Source organism: Lissotriton vulgaris, chromosome 1_1, assembly GCF_964263255.1.
Source record: "Lissotriton vulgaris chromosome 1_1, aLisVul1.2, whole genome shotgun sequence".
Lineage (NCBI taxonomy): Eukaryota > Metazoa > Chordata > Amphibia > Caudata > Salamandridae > Lissotriton > Lissotriton vulgaris.
In genome coordinates this window covers 1,082,238,868-1,082,261,167 of record NC_141685.1, presented here as the reverse complement: position 1 = coordinate 1,082,261,167, position 22,300 = coordinate 1,082,238,868, and the positions used below count along the sequence as shown (strand labels likewise).

The 22,300-nt window shown below is 44.8% G+C and overlaps 1 protein-coding gene across 1 annotated transcript in view; it reads right to left on the bottom strand.

Moving 5' to 3' along the window:
- The window catches only part of LOC147748620 (uncharacterized), a 38,829-nt gene extending 17,692 nt beyond the window's left edge, over positions 1-21,137 (bottom strand). Inside the window, exons 1-3 of the mRNA XM_086963419.1 lie at positions 21,079-21,137; positions 16,233-16,399; positions 3,128-3,251 (exon numbers count right to left, since the gene is read on the bottom strand). Coding sequence (XP_086819545.1) covers positions 3,128-3,251; positions 16,233-16,382 — 274 coding nt within the window. The 5' untranslated portion in view covers positions 16,383-16,399; positions 21,079-21,137. The remainder of the gene's footprint in view (positions 1-3,127; positions 3,252-16,232; positions 16,400-21,078) is intronic.
- Between the last annotated feature and the right edge of the window lie 1,163 nt (positions 21,138-22,300).

Below are 22,300 nucleotides of genomic sequence, written 5' to 3'. Positions count from 1 at the left end.
CTCAATGTGTGGCCCCATTGTACACAAAAACGCACCATCAATACATAGATAGATGCTTAAAACGAGTTTCCTTTCCACATATGAACCAGAATAATACAAGGTCCCAGGAAGATGACTAAAAAAATTCTATTGAGTCACGCTACACAAGTTAACATTTCAAAGAGAAATTTACAAAAAAAATTCAATATCTTTCCTCTATGTCTATGGCTTAACAACACACAAGAACGAAGAAATATGTCTTCCATGGTTTTTATTTTTCAGAGAGTCTCTTTTTTCTATTTGAGTAATGTTCAGAACACTAAATAAACAGATGTGTAAAGTCGCCACAAGGAAATAAAAATCAAACTTTACGATCACAACAACATTTTTCATATCCCGTTGTTTTAAAATCACTCTGGAGTCTAAGACTAAAACTATGAATAATCTGAACCTGTGGAACACCAATTTTCGCGTGCTGCGTCCCTCCTCACCTTACTTTCCTCCCTGGGCCTTCTGTATGGAGTTATAGGGTACCCATATAAAGATCGATTACAACTTTGATCATTCATTCTTTCTGGATTTTTCTTTGTCTTTATTGAGAGATATGATTATTGTGAGAACAAGTGAGTGGTTTCAACAGTGATGGTTAAGCTTCCTGTGTATGTATTATCCTCATAGATGTTACTATGTCTACACTTGATGATTCTGGAGGTTTTTACCGCCTTCTGACTGTGATGTCCGAACAGAAACCTAATAGATTTAAGTGGTAGCATAAATTGTATTTAATGTAGACAAAACAGACTTAGAGAGCTGGTAGGTATTTGTGGATGTGAATATGGTTTTATTGTGAATTGAGGTTGTCAGCCCAGCTGCACAAGCTAAAACCTGAGACAACCATTATTGGAGGTGGATGGCAAAGTCTATCTGAAACCATGATAAGGCATTCCAGCAACTTATGCAGCTACCATTCCAGCTGTGTCCATTGTGGGATATTCTGCCCAAAAGCACACCCATTCAAGGTCTTTGGTTAGATCTGGCTCCTTGTCCGACTAGTTAAGAGTACTAAGGGGCATATTACCAAGCAATAGCGATAATTATCGCTATTGCTTGGTTAGAGACAAAAATTTACAGCTCAGCTGCGGCGATTTTTATCGCAGATAAACCTTGGTATTACCAAGGTTTATCGCAAATGCGATAAAAATCGGCCGCAATGCATGAATATCTCTGAAAAGTCCGCGATATTCATGCATTACCGAGCTAATGCTCTTAGCCATGTTATCCACCTCCCATTGGATAACATGGCTAAGAACTGCTCAGGGCAGGTGTTAGCTTTTGGAGATATTCGCGCTTAGGGCGAATATTTCCATAAGTTGGTAATAGGAGATAGCGATGTTAGCGACTGTTTCCAGTCGCTAACATCTTGGCACGCCCACTTTGCATGTCATTAGTGATAAATATCACTGACATGCAAAGTGGGGCCCAAGATGGTCGCTATCTCCTACTAGCTGTCGCTAACTGGTGTTAGCGACAGCTAGGTAATAGGGAGATAATTTTATCTCCTCTTTCTTGGCTTTTAAAGCCAAAAAAGCGGAGATAAACACCCTTGATAATATGCCCCAAAGTGTATGCAGCCCATCGCAGGAGGATGGTATGTTTTGAACAGGATGGAGAATGACCCTCTTGGGTATTAATATGCCCACTACTGGTTTCATATGCACACTTACCATGTAATTCTATGGTTGGCCTCAATGATATTAATACTTGGTACATCATTACCAAAACCAGAGGAAATTGCAACCAGGTTTGTCTTAGATTCGTATTAAAGCAAGGTGTGAAGGTCAAATATTTTGAAATTCATTAGAAGCATAGTTTAAAAAAAATCAGACCACAAAGTTTTGGCTATGCTACAGGCCCTGAACATATGCAAATATATTTGGTGGATACCAAGAATAATGAAACAAGAAAATAATATCAAATGTTTGCATTTTAACAAGATAATTGTGTTTCACAGGACCAGGGGTTAGCTGCAACTCTGTTGACATGTGTGCCCATTGTGTAAAAATGGCTTTAAGGATTACAGTCGAGTGCCCAGTGATAAAAAGAAAAACTAGGTGAATGGGCTTCCTGCCAAGAATTGAACATTGGTAAACTAAGAGGCTTGATTAACCGCATCGATGCTGCGGCGATTTTCACGCTGTGCGGCTTTTTTTTAAAAGCCGCGTTACATGACGAGCTCAGCTCGTCATCAGCACACGCCACCCGTGGGTGATGACGAGCTGAGCTCATCATCAGCATCGAAAGGGTTAAGAAGAGGACGGTAATGGGACCCACCAAACAAATGTTGCTTTTTGACTGCCTTGCTTTGCATTCTGCTGCCTTATTTCCAGGTTGGTGGAGGGTAGTGTTCCTGATGAAAGAGTAGCAATCAGCCCCACCATCAGGAACACCCACTTGAGAGATGTGACACCCCTCCCCACACCATTTCTGCCGGCCTCCCTTCTGAGCAAAGCTGCCATGGAGACCATGGTGGTGTCACACAGAAATCTGTAAACTGTCCCCAAACACTGTGACAAACACCGGGGACATTTTACATGGAGTCTGGCAACTAAATCTCCACTTTGAGGATCCACTGGCTGTCAGCAGTCAGTGGCTCCACAGCAGCAACCAGAGACTGTGGCTATTGTGAATTACAGACCCCAAGGTCGACCAGATGTATTTTGCAAACTGGGCGGCCTTTTGCAACTGCCTCAGATCTGTTGTGATAGTACATAGCCTCATTTCAGAAGTTGTCCATTTGCTTTTTGGGGGCAAGTTGTATCAGATTAATTAGGAAACTGTATTTTGGGCATGAAAATTACCCCAGAGGGGGCCATCCAACTTCCTAGTGGTACAACTTCATGAGCTGGGCACACATTCTCTTAGGTTGGATAACTAGATTGAGCCTGGGGAGGAAGTGTAGGGTTGGTGTGTTTGGAAGACTATCTTCTGGTAGCAGGGCAGGGCCTTTCTCTGCCTCCACCGTCCTGGCGGTGCTGCTGAATTGCCTTTGTCATGTTTGGTGACTGCTTTGGAATCCAGTATAATGATAACGCCTGACATGGAAAGCCCTCTAATGTCTAGGGAAGACTGGTTGTTTATTAGCTCTCACCTTTGGACAGTTCGATCAGCAGTTGGCCGAAGAATGCACAGAGAGCGGGGATTGTGAGCTTACTGTCCTTTACATCCTCCGCCATTTTCGAGAGCTTCTTCACTGCTTCAGCGTTATTAGCGTCCTGCAGAAGAAAGAACTTGTATGTTAAACCACTTATATACTGTATAGGAGCAGTGAAGAGATCACGTATCTATGTGAATAGGAGCATTATAGAGACCTTATATATGTGCATTGGAGTTGTGAAAAGACCTTACATATAGTGCTTAATTTGAGCAAGTGATGGCAGGTGGGGCCCACAGGCACCCATTGACGGCAAATATTTTTCCTTATCAGATGTTCACCCAGAACTGGAGAGAGAAAAACACGGACACGAGCAAGAAAGAAGAAGAAAATTATGGAAAAACTGTGACAAAGTGAGAAACAGGGATGCAAAAAGAACCTGCAAGTGTGAGATAAAGGGGCAGGGAGTATATGGTGCTGGATGAAAGAGGCAGAAGGTAGAATCACGACAATTCAGCCCCTGATATTTGAAGCACTGGCCACTGGCTTCTGGGCAAATCTTTGGGCCCCGGTACTTACTGTTTTATTAGTTAAGCATTGCATATATAGGTCTATAAACTTTGAGCTTTGATGAGACTGTGTACAGGAGCACTGCAGAGATGTTATTTCTGTATAGGAGCACTGACAAAGTTCTTTCTCTAGCGCTCTCTCTTTCTCTCTCTCTCTCTCTCTCTCTCTCTCTCTCTCTCTATATATATATATATATATATATATATATATATATATATATATATATATATATATATATATATAGATATATATATATATATATAGATAGATAGATATATATAGATAGATAGATAGATAGATATATATTGCAGAAAAAACAAAGGCCAAAGTCATGTTATAGTTAGGTTTGGCATGATAATAATATCTTACTTTGCATTAAAAAAAAACTCAGAAACTCACAGAAAAAAACAAAGGTTAAAGTGACATCATAGCTTAAAATGTCAGTTAAGACGTAACATTTTGAACTCTAAAGACCACCGAAATGTGTCAGCTATAGTTAACTGAATGAACTATAACTCTCGCCCTTGCAATGCACAGTGTTATCATTAATGATGTCATTTCAGATATAATCACTGATCAATAATGTTATAGAACAGTGTTTCCCAAACTGTGGGTCACAACCAGCTGGTGGGTCGTCAGCAGATTATTGGTGGGTTGTGAAAGTCCGAGCAATAAATAAAGATGCCTTTAAATTCTGTATTTCTCTTGTCACGTTTGCTGTACTGCAAAGACAGAGGTCAAATGTAAGGCTATGCATGCTGACAAATTGGTGTTATATTTTTAGTATTCGGATTTGTGTAACACAATTGTTTTTTTGTAATTCAGAGGTGGAAAAAGACATTGTGATAGGATAAAAAAAAGACACTTTACTTGGTGATACACACATGATAAATATTCACCAAAACCTAATTTTCACACATTGACATTTGTGTGCAATATAGTTTTATCAGTAAGACTGTATGTCTGTGCAAATTCAGCGAACTGTGCTGTCTGTAAATGACAGTGCGCTAGCACATGATGCTTTTGTTATATTAAAAAAATGGCCCACCTCATGTCCATTAAAGCTAGGTGGGTCGCAAAAGCTTGTCCTTCTAACAAAAAAATGGGTTCTGTTCCTAAAATGTTTGGGAAAGCACTGTCATGGAACATCATCAGTGATGTAATGCGTGAGGTCATGAGCACTGCATGGCCAGGGTGCAAGTTAAATGAACTGTCTCCAGGAGTAGAAAATATCTTGTGGGAGACATTTTGCCTGTGAACCAGTCACCCTTCTGGTAACTTACATGATGTTTAAATGCAACATTTGCCATTGCACTCAGTTTTGATGCTAGAGAACGCAGAATGTTATTTTGAAACTTTTTGAACAATTCCGCGTGATTTTTGCCAAATTTCATGAAAAGCATTTTCACAATCTTATGCTCTGAGACTGGAATCAGGTGCCACCGACCATTAGTCACCCTATATTATTTGTTGGTGCCGTTTTCCTAGAACTCCTGGCCTACAAAGGCTGGCGCTCTACTGGAAAATGCATTAAACATGGATCTAATAGAGTGTTATCCAGAAATTGACTCTTGGGGCTCAGACTGCTTGTACCTTTGCCTACCTAAATGACCCTAAGAGAGAGGACTTTGCGATGACCGAGAACCTGGTGCTTCCAAAAGATAGCAACGTCTACCAATGGAAAGGCCCTGCCTCATGTAAGGTATCCACAGTAGCTGCCAATTTTGTGATTTGTTACGTTATGCAGTGTGAAATCTATCTCAGGAACGTCTGTTTTTCATAATGGTTCACGATTTTGGCTTCAATGTTTACGCAACTCTATATTAATAGGACCATAGTGGCTCTATCTATGGCAAAATCCAAGCAGCCATCATCCCCTAAAGGTACATGCTAGAATTCCCATTATTGGTAACTGTTATTTGTGTGCAGGAGTAGCTAAACAGATGTTATTTGTTCTTTTCACTAGAAGGCCCATTTTTATTTTTTTTATTTTTTTATTTTGTAAAACCTTTATTTACAGTACAATGTTACATTTGCGAGCCTACAACCACAAGGGCCGGCCGTCGCTAAAACAAAACAGTAGCATAATATTGCACAGGTACACATCACTTCAGCCGACAACCCGGGGGTCCGGCGGCAATTTAGCATATATTTCTTGAGAGCATATGATAATGCACAGGATGGATTAAGGTTTTGCATTCTAAATATATATAAACAAACAATAAAAACAGACCAAAAAAACAACGAGGCTAAAAAGGGGACTATATGGTAAGTGTCCTTCCCAAGAGGGGGAGAGCTGCATCAGAGAAATATACACAAATGTCAGTGAATGAAGCAATGGAAGAGGGGGGGAGGGGGGGAACAGAGAGTAAGCAATCACAGCATCAGCGAAACTCTACATGGTATAAGGAACGTCAGGCTATGGGGACTGCGGCATTTCCGGGATATTTACAAGAGGAGGAGTACAGATCTCCCCACAATATAGGTTCCACTGATTCCATATTCTCCCCCACTTCTTGGGCCTGCCACGTGCAACATACACAGTTTTTTCCCTAAACATGCACCAGTCCATGTTCTCTTTCCAAGCTGAGACCGTAGGTGTTCTTTGGGATCCCCACAGTTGCGCTATGTCCCTCTTAGCCACCATATTCCCAAGAGTAACCCATTGTGTCTGTGCCACATTATAGTCATTTGGTTCCCACACATTCAGTAAACAACGTCGGGCTTCAGGCAACAACAAGACTCCCGTAACTTCCTCCATGACAACATGCACACGGTTCCATAATGACACAACCTCAGGGCAGTCCCATAAGATATGGAGGAAGGTACCCATCATACCTCACCCACGCTTACACAACCCATCCACAGAATAACCCATACGCAACAACCGGGGGCCTGTTATGTAGATACGATGTAAGATCTTTAATTGCACCAGTCGGAGACGGGCCGGAATCGCGACCTCCTTAGGAGAGGATATCGCAGCCTGCCAATCTTCATCATCCAGCTCCAGTCCATCACCGGTCCAAGCCTCCGCAGCTGTAGGAGAAGATCCGTTCGATCATTAATAAGTTTTTTATATATTAGGGAAATGGTGCTGTCCGGGACGTGTCCATCAAGCACCCTATCTTCAAGAGGAGAAGATTCCGGGATCAAGGTTCCGGCCGGGAAGACGGAACCAAGTGCATGCCGGATCTGCATGTAACGGAAATATTCCCTATCGTTCAGTGCGTATTCCGCTTGCAGTTCCTCAAAGGTCTTTATCCTATCTTTGACCCAAAGATCCCCAACTTTACTGATGCAAATAAGGTCCCACTTCTCGAAACCCTTGTAGTCCATAAACTGCCTAATTTTTCAGCGACGTAGAGCGGAGTCGCTCGAGTCAATTTATCCGACCATCCCATAGCTGTATTCGCACTACACCACACCCGCACCGCAACTCCGGTGGGCCCCGTTAATTTCCTGCCAGTCGATTTGGAGTATAGCCCCCTGTTGTAGTTCCCTCCCGGAAGAAGCCATTTATCCATTTTGAATGCTGGGTTTGACGCAGGGCCGTAAATGGCATGGTTGATTGCACTCAGCTGGGAAGCCCAGTAATAGCGTTTGATGTCCGGTAACGCAATGCCCCCATCATACCAGGGCAGCGTTAACTTCGCTAGGGCGATGCGGGGACGCCCTCCCCATATCAGCTGCCTCTGAAGGCACTCTATCTCGCTAAAATAGCTGGCGGGTACAAGATCGAGCGTATTTTGAAGGGCGTATAGAAATCTGGGCAAGGGCATCATCTTGAATAGGGCTGCCCTTCCGACCAGAGACAACGGCAATACACACCAAGCCGCTACATCGGATTTAAGCTGGAGAAGCGGAGGGAGCAAGTTACGTGGATACCGAACCGCAGGGTCAAGCGATACGTAGATCCCCAAGTACTTAAAGCCGGTTTGTGTTATCTGTATCGGGCAGATACGCGGCAAGGGTGGTACCTCTCCAGTAAGCGAATAAACACTAGATTTATCCCAATTGATCACTAGGCCGGAATTCTTCCCAAATGAGCTAAGGACATCAAACAGTACCCCCAGTGACTTCCGTGGGGAAGTAAGGTACAAGAGGATATCATCCACATATAGAGATATGCGGTGTTCAAAGTCGAGGGTCCATCTAATGCCCTTAAGCGACGGTTCCCACCGCAGCCAAGCAGCTAGGGGTTCCAAGGCGAGCACAAAGAGCAGTGGAGATAAGGGGCCTCCCTGCCGCGTGCCCCTCCCGAGAGTAAAGGATTCTGAGACCCTGCTGTTAACCACCACCTGGGCCAGCGGATTCTCATAAAGGAGTTTGACCCAACCGATGAACCCCGGACCAAAACCAAACTTCGTGGGAGCCGCCCATAAGTACGGCCATTCCACGGTATTGAAGGCCATCGTGGCATCCAAGGAGACCAAAATGTCCGGCTCGGGCAATGACTCCGCTCTCGCGAGGACGCCATGAAAACGACGCAGGTTCAGCGCGGTGTTGCGATGAGGAATGAATCCGGACTGATCCGGGTGTATCAAGTCCCCAATCACCTTAATTAGCCAATTTGCTAACAGTTTTGCCAGGATCTTAGGCTCGGCATTCAAAAGTGATATCGGTCTGTAAGACGCACATAGGTCCCGGGGTTTCCCTTCTTCATAAATCATGACAATGGACGCCAGTCTCTGGTCTCGGGGAAGTGACCCGACATCTCGCGACTCCAGAAACATCTCGCGGAGATACGGCGCCATTTTGTCAGGACACAGCTTGTACAGTTCAATGGGGATGCCGTTAGAGCCTGTAGTTTTTCCCGAGCGGATGGAGCGAATAGCGAGCGCTATTTCATCGTTGAAAAATTCCGCCTCCATAAGCTCTCTGTCAAAATCAGACAAGCAAGGCAATGCGATATCTCTAAGCAATAAATGCGAGTCCTCCTCAGGTCTGTCTGAGACTGGCGCATACACCGTTTGGAAAGGATGTGCGAAACCCTCCACTATCGCCACCGGATCAACCACACGCATTCCATCCGCTCTCTCAACAACAGGCACAACGCGATTCAGTCTTTCCTTTTTATCCAACCATGCAATCAGCTGCCCCGCCTTATTTCCCACATCATACAGTCGCCCCTGTTGCTCACGACTCATGGCCTTGGCAGCATCAGTCACCAGGGCTCTATAGTCAAACTGTTTGAGGTTCAAAGCATGCAACTTATCCTGCGTGGCCCCGGACTCCAGCTCTGCCTCCAGGGCAGTGATATCAGTTTCCAATCGTACAACCTCCTCGTTCTTACTTTTCTTAGCACAGGCAATCAACGACAGAGTCTGACCCCGGATCACCGTCTTGAAGGCTTCCCACAGCGAAATGGAGGAGGATACCGACCCCACATTTTCAGCGAAATAATGATCGATGGACCTGACCACGCCCGCCTGCGTTTTAGGATTCCGGAGATGCCAGGGATTGATCGGGGCAACCCGACCCCTGGCTCCCAGCTGAATATCAATAAAAAGCCATAGTGGGGAGTGGTCCGAAATACCTCTGGCCAAGTGTCTAACCTCTCTTACCGAAACAGCCTGCGCCGCCGGCATAAGGACATAATCAAGCCTCGCGAGGCTTCCATGTGCACCAGAATGAAAGGTGTATTGTGCCTGTCCGGGGTGCATCAGCCTCCAACAATCAACAAGACCCAGTGTCTCCAGGAAGTTACTCAGCCAAGATTGTGATCTCGCAAGATCTCTGGGGGGGCTACGATCCTCTCTACCACAGACAACGGAGTTGAAGTCTCCACCCACAACCAAAATCCCTTCGGGAAACCCCACCACCACTTTCCCCAAGTCAGCAAATGTCGTAGTTTGTAAACCTGGTGGAACATACACGGAGAGTATGGAAATCGTCTTCCCCTCCCATCTACCAATAATGGCGGCATACCGTCCCCTATCATCTAGGATGGTATCATCAATTTCCAAGGGGAGGGAGTTCCTAACAAGGACACCAGCCCCCCTCGATCCGGAGGTGAACCCCGAGTGTGCAACCAATCGATAACCTCGCCTATTCATTGCGTGGCATGTGTTCCCCACCAAATGCGTTTCCTGTAACATCACTACATCAGGGGAAAGACGTTTCAAGAACTGTAGTACTATCCCTCGTTTTATCCTGTCTCCCAAGCCATTGACATTTCAACTTAATACCCTCAACCCCCTACCCCCATCCCAGGAATGAAAGCGGAACCTCCCCAACAGCGAAAAGGACACAAAAGTCAAAATGTGCAAGGATACATTGCCTCTAAAACAATACAAAATAAAATAAAGTACCCCCCACCACCCCCAAGAAATCCCCGGAACACATCCCCCCACCCTGCACCCCTGCGTTAGTCCAAAAAACCACCCCAACTTGTAGTGTGCCTGTCGCCCAAACCCGAAACTAATCTACAAAAAGAGAGAAGAACACCCCGGGAGGAGGAAGAGTCCCATTTTCCCTGGCACCTCCGGGTATATAATCATTATATTTACAAAAACCCAAAATTTCAACAAACCACTGCTGCAAAGTCCATGTGCTGCACACGTCAGTCCACACTCCCTCCTCTTGATCCATTGGGCCACCATCCGCGCCTCCAGATTCTTCCGTGCGGTCTCGATGCGTCGATAAAGTATCTAGCCAGTCACTAACTACCTCAGGCCAATCAAAAAAGAGTACACGTTCGTTATGTTCAATGCGTAGTCAGGCAGGGAAGAGCATAGCGTAGTTCAAGCCCATGTCTCTCAATCTCCGTTTCACCCCCATAAATCCCATCCTCTGTTTCTGTACAGATTGGGTGAAGTCTGGGTAAAAATTGATAGTCACATTCTCGAATTTCGTGGGGCCATTAGCCCTCGATGCCTGCAGGATAGCGTCTCTGTCCCTGAAATTGAAAATTCTGGCTATTATGGGCCGTGGCGGGGCGCCTGGTTTGTATTTCCCGCTCGGAACTCTGTAGGCACGCTCCACCGTGAAGAAGTTACTGAGGCCATTAGGGGCGAGATGATTTAATATCAGGCCTTCCACAAGGAGATCCGTCGTAAATTCAGCGGACTTCTCCGGAACTCCGATGATGCGTACGTTGTTGCGCCTCGCACGACTTTCGAAGTCATCCAGCCGGCGGGCGAAGTGGTCATTTGAAGTTCTTAAATTATGGACCTCCATCTGGAGATCGGACATGTCGGTTGTAAGACTGGCGGTCTTGATATCCAAAGACTTGACCCGTTCATTGGTCTTCGCCAAGTCAGTCCTAATCAAGTTGACATCAATAGCCACTGTATCAAGCTTTGAGGCCAATGTCTCATATTGCTGGCCCATGGATGTTTTCACGCTCGCAATGGCGCCCATTACGTCTTGCAAAGTCAACTCCTCCGTCGCTGGGGAGCCATCTCCAAAATAGTCCGAGGTTTTACCACTACCACTGGGGGATCCTTTAGGGCGAGTGTATCGATCCATGATATTGGATTGAGTGGCACCCCCTCGGTGCGTGGTCTTGGTCGTCCGTCTCTCGCTGTCAGGCTTGTTCGCCATGTTGAGCGGTGCGCCCCGAAGGGGCTTTTGGGACCTGGAATGAATGGCTCCTCGCGGATCAAGCTGAGAAAAGTCAGAAGACAAGGCGCATCATACAAGCGTTTAATCCAAATAGATCATGGGCCAACAGGAGCAGAGGGCAGCCAGGTTTCAGTAATCAAGACCAGAAAACGAAACCGAAAGTACATCAGGGGCACCAGTCGTCTTCAACTAGCCGTTGTTGTTCAACTGCCTCCTGGGTATTCCGGGGACTCGAGTCCCGGGCTGCTCCTCGGTGTAGGCCTTCAACTATCGGAGTGGAGTAAGTCCGGTTCTCGGCATCCAAATCGATTTTTAAAAAGAGCTATCATATCAGCAGGGTCATGACCGCAATAACCCGTCGTCTGTATCAGGATTTGTGACAGGATATATGCGGGAGGCGGCGAGGGTCTCTGGAGCCCTTTGCTCACGCGACCATCTTGGATGCGCGCTAAGCTCCTCCTCCTGGAAGGCCCATTTAAAGATGTCTTTTTAAAAGAAAGAAAAAGACAAAATGTTCTTGATGACCCACAAATAGATAAACACGGCCTCATGCAAAGCACCACCACTAGGGGCCATTTTGTGTATATTACTGTATGCGGTGTGGAATCTACTGGGCACTTCTTGTTTTTCATCATTGTTCACGATTTGGGCTATTCTGTTCATGCCGGTGTACATGAAGGACACTTTTCTTTTAAAAGAAAAGATCTCTAGCTAGAGGCGCAACAGATGAGTTGTACTGTAGGTAGAATCAATCTCACACCACCTCCTCTGAGAAATCCTTGACTACTCAACCACAGCTACTACATAAGAGTCAAGGAAAATGAGTCATTCCTGGGTAACCAGTACAATCCCAGTAACCAGAGCCATTAAGGAGAAAGGCAGTCTCTTCTCTAATATTGCTCAGGACTTCATTTACCACAGAATATGGGAGCAAGCATTGGCAAGCCCAGTAGGTCTTTCCTATGTGAGGTATGCTGTTGCTGTGCAGCATGGCTAAAAGTTTCAAACAAAAGTGTCATGATGCAGCCTTTGCTGGCACTGTCACGCTATGACGAAGCCAGCCTTGGCTGTGTCATACCATGTTTTTTTATATGGTGGGGGGCAGGCAATGGAAGAAGGGTGAAGGGAAAGCAATGACAACAGGAGGGATAGATTGGTGGATGACTGAAAATGTTTTAAAAAGCACTAATGATACTGGCCACATTATAATGCTTTTATTTTTGTTTTGGCAGGTGGGGGCAGGGCCAACACAGATAGCGGAAAGAGAGCATAAGGGGGAAGCAACACAACAGAGATGATGAGCAACAAAACAGAGGGGGCAAGCAACACCACAATGGGAGAAAGCAACAGCAGGGAGGGCAGAAATGGCAGACATCAACATGGACAGCAGGTGGAGGGGCAAGCAACAAAATGAACTGTAGGAGGGGGCAAGCAACAACACAGACAGTAGGTGGGGCAAGAAACAACACAGACAGCGGGTGGGGTGAGCAACAGCGTGGACAGCAGGAGGAGCAAGCAACAACAGACAGTGGGAACAAACAAGAGATAATACAGACAGCGGGAGGAGGGCGAGAGTGGCAATCAACAACACACATGGGGCAAGCAACAAAACGGAAGGCACGTTCCTCTCGATGGCTCCCCTCTTTCCATTCTAGAATTCACATGTAGTGTGACCTCTATTAGAGGTAAGTGTCGGACCACATCCAAAAATGCTCCATTCCTTTTCTTTAGTTTTAAAATTCCCCCCCCCCTCCTTGTGTTATCCTGTATTCCGTAATTGTGCCTTAATATGCACATCTAGTACTTTATCTATGCATTTGATCTAAGTCTCTTGAATCCCGGGGCTCCCCATCCTTTTAAGGATCCCCTATAATTACGCACTTTGCTATTCTATTTTTTTATTTTTTGAAATCTGTTTCCGCCATGTCTCTTGATCCCATTCTTATCAAACTTTCCGATTTAGGAACCTAATCCTGACTTGATATCTCATCACTGCCTCTTGCTCTGGTAACTACAATAAACCCTACCAGTCCGCCAGACTCCCCAGCGAGCAGAATTCCGTTGCCCCACTACCCCCTCTATCTATTTAAGGTAATTGAGATACCCCTACCAGCCTCCCCATATTCAGAACTGCTTTCTGTATGTGTGAATATTAACTGTATGCGGGCCATCCAATCACGTTAACTCCTGAAGTGTAACTCTTACTGTCTTTTGTGGTAAACTTGTGTTTTTATTACTTAAAACTTGATCACTCTGAACCCCTCTTGGATATTCACTGGACTAATGTTATTTTAACATATTACCTCAACAGGAAACCTTCTACCGCCTGTGGCCCTCATTTGTCTCTTGCCCCACTCCCCTCCGCCCTGATGAAGGTGTAGCCCGACACACCGAAACGCGCGTCGGCGCTTGTTCCATCTCTGGAACCTATAAAAAACCTCCTTGTGACTGTATACCACCTTGTCTCTTGCCCATCTTATACATCGGTGGCAATTGTGTGAAGTGAAGTATGATTGTTTATGAATGTTTGTGTGAGTGTTGGTGAGAGTACCTATGAGAGTATGGGCCCTGTCTAGTATTTATGTTATTCCATTTAAAGAATTCTTTTATTGTGTATTTATAACCCCAAACTGTCTAAAGAAAATGAGAAAAAAAAAATGAATTGTCATAACGTATAATAAAATATATTTTGATATAACTCTTTCTACTATGTGTCTTTGAAATATCCCCTTGGGCTCAGAGTGATATGTAATTTTTGGACCTACTTTAGGCGACCCATAATATCCCCTCGGCAGGTCCCTTCTGCTCTTAAATAACAAGCGGGTGTATACCAGGCTGGAACGATACCCGCAAACTGCTGAGGGTTGCCCCCTTCTAGTTCCCCATCCTGTGGAAGATCCGCGTGTCTGATGTGAAAAACTCCCTCCCTTTTTTGGAAATGTTTGTTTGAGAGTTGGCAGTGGTCCCCTGGACCACTTTAGACTCCTAAACAAACGTTATTTTCCCATTCACAAGAGGACTCCTTCCCTTTTGCGAAGGGCTTACTATGTTAAGTTGAAGTCGATAATTTTTCAATGTCTTGCAACCAGATTGCAGTCCCAAAAGACTGATACATCCCATACCGATTTGCAATTTGAAAGGGAAGACTACTTCACATCCCTTCCGAATAGTAAATCATTATCCATTTGCAAACCCATAAAAGTTTGCCAACCACTAAAATGGAATCAATAAATTCTAAAAAAAAATGATGTGGTCGCAAACAGTGTATTAGATTGTGTGCACCATTAAAGATGTTTAGTACATCTAGGGTCACAGGTAACAAAAAGCCATTTTGCATTCCTTAAATAGTGAATTTTAGGTAATCGCTATTTAAGGAACGAAAAATTGTATGTAAGAAAATAGTGACTACCTAATAGCTGTTCTTAAAGATTCGCAATCGCAATTAGGTAATCGCTATTAGGTAACACTACTCCAGGTGCAAAGGTAGGTAATTGGTAATTGCAAATTAGGTAATGCAATACCAAGGGTACCCGTGAGCAAGGCATTTTTGTGCATTTTTCAAATTTGCACATGGTTCCCATCGACTTGGAGTCAATGGTAACATAATTTCCTAAATGCACAGTTTGCATTTACAAAATGCTTGGTACATTTGCTAAGGGAATTGCAAATTGTGATTCCCTATTTGTAGTCGCAATTCAAGTTAATCGCAATTATTGGGATTACCCAAAATTGCGACTGCAAATCCTTTCATACATCTTGAAAGGCTATTTTTCATTCGCAAACGGGTGAATTTAGTGATTCGCACTGTTTGCAAATGTAAAATGGTTTCCTACATGTGGCCCCTAGACCTATTTCATTTTAATATTTTAGTCACTTTTTATAATGCTTTGATCAGAAATTACAACTTTTGAATTCCCTTGGAAAAGGCTGAAATGGTTTGTTTTTACTGTTGAATATATTTTTGATGATTTACCATTTTTACAATTGTACAATAAAGTTGTAAAATGCATTAAGAGATTATTTAAAAAAAAACTCCAAATGGTCATCCCAAAAGAATTAACATGTTAAAAAGAGTTGAAACAATTTGCATTTGCTAGCTAAAAGTTATGAGGAATTTTAGAAATTCTTTAAAAGTTTGCATTGTCAATCGTACAGTAGATAAAAAAGGTTCATGCAGATGCAGTTATTTATTTAAGAGTGACAGAAAAGACTCATGGGGCATATTATCAAGGACAGGCGATACATTATCGCCGCTTTTATCGGCAGGAAACTGCCGATAAAGCGGCGATAATGGCCTTGATAATATGCTCTATGAATTCCAATCGAAGCCCATGTTAGATGTGTTCCCATCTAACATGGGCTTCGATTGGAATTCATAGAGCATATTATCAAGGCAATTATCGCCGCTTTATTGGCAGGAAAGCTAACATGGGCTTCGATTGGAATTCATAGAGCATATTATCAAGGCAATTATCGCCGCTTTATTGGCAGGAAAGCTAACATGGGCTTCGATTGGAATTCATAGAGCATATTATCAAGGCCATTATCGCCGCTTTATCGGCAGTTTCCTGCCGATAAAAGCGGCGATAATGTATCGCCTGTCCTTGATAATATGCCCCCGTGTGTTTTAAGTTAAGGTTGCACTTCTAGTAAAGCATCAATATATGAATTTAAAAGGTTGAAAACAATTTCCTAAAATGTACAAAAGAGTTTAACAAGGTTGAAATTGGTAACCAAAAAGCTACACAGCGCATTTAGAAAAAAAGATAGAACTGTCAGTTCAACAGTTATAAAATGTATTAAGCAGCTATTTAAAAAGTTGGAACTGAGGAAATATAAAAAGTTCAACTTTCTCATATTTGCAATGTTTTTCCTCTACGCCAGGACCCTGAAAGGTGCAAAGTTTAATAATTTTGTGCACCTCAAATATGCATGGACTGTGGGACTCCCCAAGAGGGTTGCTTACCTTCATCATGCCTCCAAACTCCTTCTGCACCATTTCTTTCAGCTTGGCCTTAGTCATGCATGGTTCTCCGTTGTCATCTTTCTCTGTGCAATATTGCTTGACCGTGGCAAGGACTTTCTTTCCACTATCAACGAGTACTGGTTCTGCCATTGTTGGTTCCTGCAAAGCTAAACGAGAATAAGGTCTGATTAATATCATCTAATGCATTAGATCAGGGGTCCCCAAACCGGTCCTGGAGGGCCGGATCCATGCCAGATTTTTAAAATAACTACATGTATCTCAATGGGGATATCCAAAAAATCCGGCATGGATCCGGCCCTCCAGGACCGGTTTGGAGACCCCTGCATTAGATCCTCTGTAGTTCCTCATTACGCAAACATAACATTTCCCATCTGCATTGATCCCTTCAGTAATTTCTGATCCCATAGCCCAGCTGCCTCTTTGCTGTGTTTTCATGTTGAATTCCCACCATACACATTCTTTTCTCCTCTCCCTGTGGCCCCTCTACAGCCCCTATCACACCACTGAATAGGCTATGGATGCATCTCATAGGGTTTATTCTCAAGTAGCATACAGGACTAAGTTGAAAGCATTCCCATCACAATGTATGTGTGTGAAGGAGAACTAGGGGGTGAGAGTGTGTCAAAAACACAGCTGCAAGCGGCAACATAAAAAGTGCTGGTGGCTACAAGGCCATGACTGGGTAAAGGTGCACTGGGGAGGCGAAGAAACTTGGCAACGCCGATGCCCTCATTGTAGTCCTTCTTCATTTTCACCCTTCAGGTTCATCCCTCCTCTGTCACCACCTGCACTTACCCTTCACGTACTGTCAGGGCTTTCCGTCTTGTGTCATCTTGTCTGCGCCATCACCATTGTTGTTCAACGACAACTCAAGCATTTTCTTTACTGTCCCACCTGTAACCTCTTACCAATTTTTATCAAAAAGCCCACAGTTATTTTCATTTACTGTCTGCCTTTGTATTGTGTTATGTTAGAAACCTTGACAAAAGTCTTGAATGTCCAAGAGGCTTCGAGGTTTTGACCAGAGTGTGGGATGGACAAACAGACCAATTGAGTTAATCAATATAAAAAATGGACCAATTCAGTGGCAACAGCAAAGAAACAAGAATTTTCCGAACCCTGAGCAAAATGACAATTTGCTGTTTGGCTGCTCTCCCTCCCCTACAAAAAAATCAATTGTTGTTACTGTGGGTTGTTATCTGGTGCCCTCTCTACTGGGCTCATGTGGCAGTGCTATAAGGCAGCTGCCTACAGTTGCATCAATGTCAAACTGGCATGAGTGGGAGACGTTTGCACTCCAGAAGCTAGAATGCTTTAATTCCTTCCTCAACAGACCCCATCTTGAATCTCTCTCAGTTTCACAGAGCAGGAGCCAGCTCTGAAACGGTTTCCCCCTATTCTGAGCTTTTTCACTTTAAATATTTTTAAGAGTAATACTTTTGAGAAACTCAGTGCTGTTAATGTCAAATTGCCGCCTCAAAAAGAGTGGGCCTCTATTGTAGTAGCAACACAAACAGATGATAGGCGGATTGCTGAGCATTGTCAAACATTCACCCCCAGTCACAGCTCTGGGTTAAATCCATCGTTTTTTGGCTCATCACACCACCCCAGTTTGGACCCAGTCATATGTAGTTCAGTCTCGACCCTGCTCTTCATGGGAACAGTCCAGCCCTAACTGCCAGTCCAGGTCCTCCCTGGACAGGAAAACAAGCATTGTGCGACCGTGCTCACTATGCCATTGGTTCAATCTAGTTTGGCTGATGAGGGGCGATACTCTATAACTGGTCCCTAGATGCTTGTTTCTGGTCCAGGAAGGACCTGGTTCGGCAGTTCGGGCTGGACTGTTCCCATGGGGTGCAGGGTCAAAACTAATTTGCATATGCTAGGTCGAAACTGGAATGGCATGGTGAGCAAAAAAAACAATGGATTGAGGCCCAGATCTCTGAACTGGGGGCAAATGTTTGGCAATGTTCAGCATTCCAACCATCAGCTTTTTGTGTTGGTATAGCCACCCCAAGTGGAAAGGGTATGCCCAGACATGGGTTCCGTGCTCACAATGCCATTGGATTCAAGCTAGCCTGGCTGATGAGGGTTGATACCCCGTAACCGGTCACAGGATGTTTGTTTCTAGTCCAGGGAGGACCTCGCTTAGCAGTTTAGGCTGGACTGTTCCCATGGGGAGCCGGGTCAAGACATATTGGCATTTGGCTGGGTCCAAACTGGAATGGCATTGTGAGCAAAAAAATGATGGATTTAGGCCCCGATCTTTGTACTGGGGGTAAATGTTTGACAATGTTCAGCATTCCATCCATCATCTTTTTGTAGTGTTATACCTCTATTGTGGTAGCCATGAGACATGCAGAAAGGTCAATAAGATGAGCAGATGAATAAATAACAGATTACAAATCCAGAAAGAAGGGTTCTTTTTGTTGTATCAATTTGGCTTGCAAATGTGTAGCCATGCCTGAACAAGAATGATGAAAACCCTCTGGGCAAAATAGATTGTTTCCTACTGGGGAACTCCTAATACACTGCAAAGGCCAACTTTCTCAGTAGTTTGGCACAACCACTATGTGGTGCACTAAAGCATCTGACCTTACGGAAACACCAGCTTTGTTTCTGACCCCACAGGAGATGGAAGAGTCAGTTCTGGGGGGAAGCCCAAATTCACCAACTCATTAAAGCTGATCTGAAATAGCACAAGACTGCCACTGCACTGACCCTACTTTACTATTGCCATAACCCGGGACTCCATATGTTGCCTTTAGCCAAACAGAAGACAAGCATGACTTGCCCAAGGCTCTGTTGTCTAGAGGGCTGAGTGCCAACTTCTCACTTATGCAAACTATCAATATCTCTGTCATTACTGTATTGTGCCTCAGAGTCATCACTCATCCAGCTGTTCATCGGATGCATGCATTTGTTTGACAACGCTGTCACTATGTTAGGATTTGTTAGGTTTGACTTAACAGCACAACTGTGGGAAAGACCTACTGTTTCCAATTCCTTGAAATATACAGAGACAATTTCACTCCACCCTCAAGAGTCACTGTCTCACCTCATGCTATTGGCTGATTAGTATATTATTCGTCCTCCAATGGAGATCTTGCATTACAATGCATGAGGAACTCTTTTACTTCTGAAAAGTACTGAATCATCACATGCTAAATTCTTTAACTGATAAATGCATTGTATACAGAAATGTATCATTTAAAAAAAACATTCAGTGCAAAAGGCTTTATCTAATATCTTATTCAGCACTCAAAATGCAAGCCAGTCCTACTGGCTTTACCAACGCTTGTGGATGTAAGAGTCACCACAAGCTGAGTATTGTCAGCTTTGTTATTTGCCCAAAATCCGAATGAGTCAATAAAGAAAGCCATGGCAGCATGTATATGTTAAAATATAGGGGCGATACCGTAGAACCCTCAGGGACTCCACACACAAGGAGCAGACAGATAGAAAGAGGTAGGCCAGTTCAAATAATAGAGCCCCGTCATCAAGACCGAAAGGTCTACTGGATCAAATGTGGGGAGCAGATAAGTAAGACGAGGCTGAAACTTTGGCGTCGGTCAATTTTTAATCATAGATAATGCAAACTGGCCACTACCGCAGATTCTGAGCCCCAACCCAATCTAAGAAATACTTGCAACGGTTTTCAAAGTGTGTGCTTTGCAAACAAGAGCTGTTCTTGGTACTAGAGGTCTTCTTCAGGAGGTTAGCTGTATAGGGTAAGTGTGAAAAAGGCCTAGAGCTAGCTGGGTTGGAAGCATCCAAACATGTTCCTGTCACTGGGAATTTCTTGGAATCGGAAGGCACCAAGGTGGATGACAGGGTAAGGTTGTTCAAGGGCAATAATGGTTTTGCAATTTGTGGGCGAGAAGCAAGCTGTCTGATCATTAACAGGGGGCAGACTTCAAATGTTTGCCCAAATGTTTTCTAGATTTGACTACATGCAGAAAAGCTCCCAACGCCCTCTTCTCCATCTTCACAGCTCCCCTAATTAAAGCCGCTGATCTGCTCCGTCTTCTACCTTTCTCTGTAGCTTGCCCAACCCTACCAATGAGCTAGGTCTCTCCCTCCTCCTCCCCTTACTCAGCCAAAGGTCAATGGATCTCTGTGTGGCATCGGAGTCTCAGTGGGCGCTCATCATATTCTGCAAGGGCCCATCCTTTGGTTTTCTACAATGGTTATAGTTTGAGAAGTGGGCCAGTGATCGCTGAGTTGCTCCCCATGCAGGCCGGCGCCCTGCACGACAAAGTGAACAGAAAGTGCGTGAACCCCCTGAAAACTCCCCAGTATCACCACACCGCTACGGGACGCATTTGGTGGATCCACCTGGCCAGCCCAGATCCTGCTTCCAGGTAGAGAGTAGCCAACGGAACCAAAGCCTGCAGGTTCCCACTCTATTCCATCACTGGTGGGTTCCCGTCGCCCTGCAGCTCCTGTCTCCCCATCCAACCACCCACCCTCAGTTCTCTCCCATCCTCCGCTGTATACTCGTGGACACCCATCCCACCCCTCAGCTCTTTCGCGCCTCTGACTCCCTCAGCACATCCTTGCCACTCTCTCCAGGCCCTGAGCTCAGGTGTCTCCCCTCTGTGTACCACATCACAACCATCCCACCCTGTGCACTTCCTTCATGCACCATTTCCAGCTTCCCATCATAGCTGCCTAAATTCTCTCCTTCCCCTGCCTCTTTCTGTAGTTCCTCCTTACCCCTCTCACCTCACTTCCGCCTTCCCATGCTACCTTACTCCCCATTATGTCTCCCAATACTCTCCCACATCCATCTTTGTCCCCCCCCCCCTTCGGTTGGACTCACCTGCTACAGAGTCAGGCTGTGGGAAGAAGCTGTGAGTGTGGATTCTGCTTCTGGCGTCCAACCCAGTCCCAGATAGGTCTGTATATATACCAGCTTCCCGGGCCTCAGGGGGTTGGGATGGTGACACCGGCACCTCCCTTTATCACCCACCACACCCTAATCCGCCTCTCCCAGGGCTGAACCTGTCCTACTTGTCTGGGAGAGGACGCTGTGCCCGGGCGTGTCAACCTATATTTCAAAAGTGCTCTTCAGCCTGGCCACACCTAAAGGCATCGGGAGCCATAATGTACATAGAGACAAAAGTCCTCGTGCTCCCAGTGAAGTTGGGTCCCAGTGTCTGTTTCTGCTTTTGAGCCGGATGTGTATGGTCTGCCCCAGAGAAGTCCTGCCAGAGTGCTCTGGGGGTTGTTTCTGTTCCACCATACCACAAGTCTGTGCTACACTGTTGGGCATTGCACCCGATAAATACAGCTTTGAACATTAGACTGGTGACATTCCTGTCTGTGTTCCAGGAAAACCTTCGGCCCCAACAGGGTTAAAAAGGAACACAGGGGCATATTATCAAGGGGGTTTATCTCTGCTTTTTTGGCTTTAAAAGCCAAGAAAGCAGAGATAAAATTATCTCCCTATAACCTAGCTGTCGCTAACACCAGTTAGCGACAGCTAGTAGGAGATAGCGACCATCTTGGGCCACACTTTGCATGTCAGTGATATTTATCACTAATGACATGCAAAGTGGGCGTGCCAAGATGTTAGCGACTGGAAACAGTCGCTAACATCGCTATCTCCTATTACCAACTTTTGGAGATATTCGCGCTAAGCGCGAATATCTCCAAAACCTAACACCTGCCCTGAGCAGTTCTTAGCCATGTTTTCCAATGGGAGGTGGATAACATGGCTAAGAGCATTAGCTTGGTAATGCATGAATATCGCGGACTTTTCAGCGATATTCATGCATTGCGGCCAATTCTTATCGCATTTGCGATAAACCTTGGTAATACCAAGGTTTATCTGCGATAAAAATCGCCGCAGCTCAGCGGTAAATTTTTGTCTCTAACCAAGCAATAGCGATAATTATCGCTATTGCTTGGTAATATGCCCCACAATGTATTGTATTAACCGGACAGGAATGTATTTTATCACAATTTCTAATGGCACAAATTCATTGCAGTGTTCTACACGGTGAATCCTTACGACCTATTGTGATTCTGTCACTGCATAA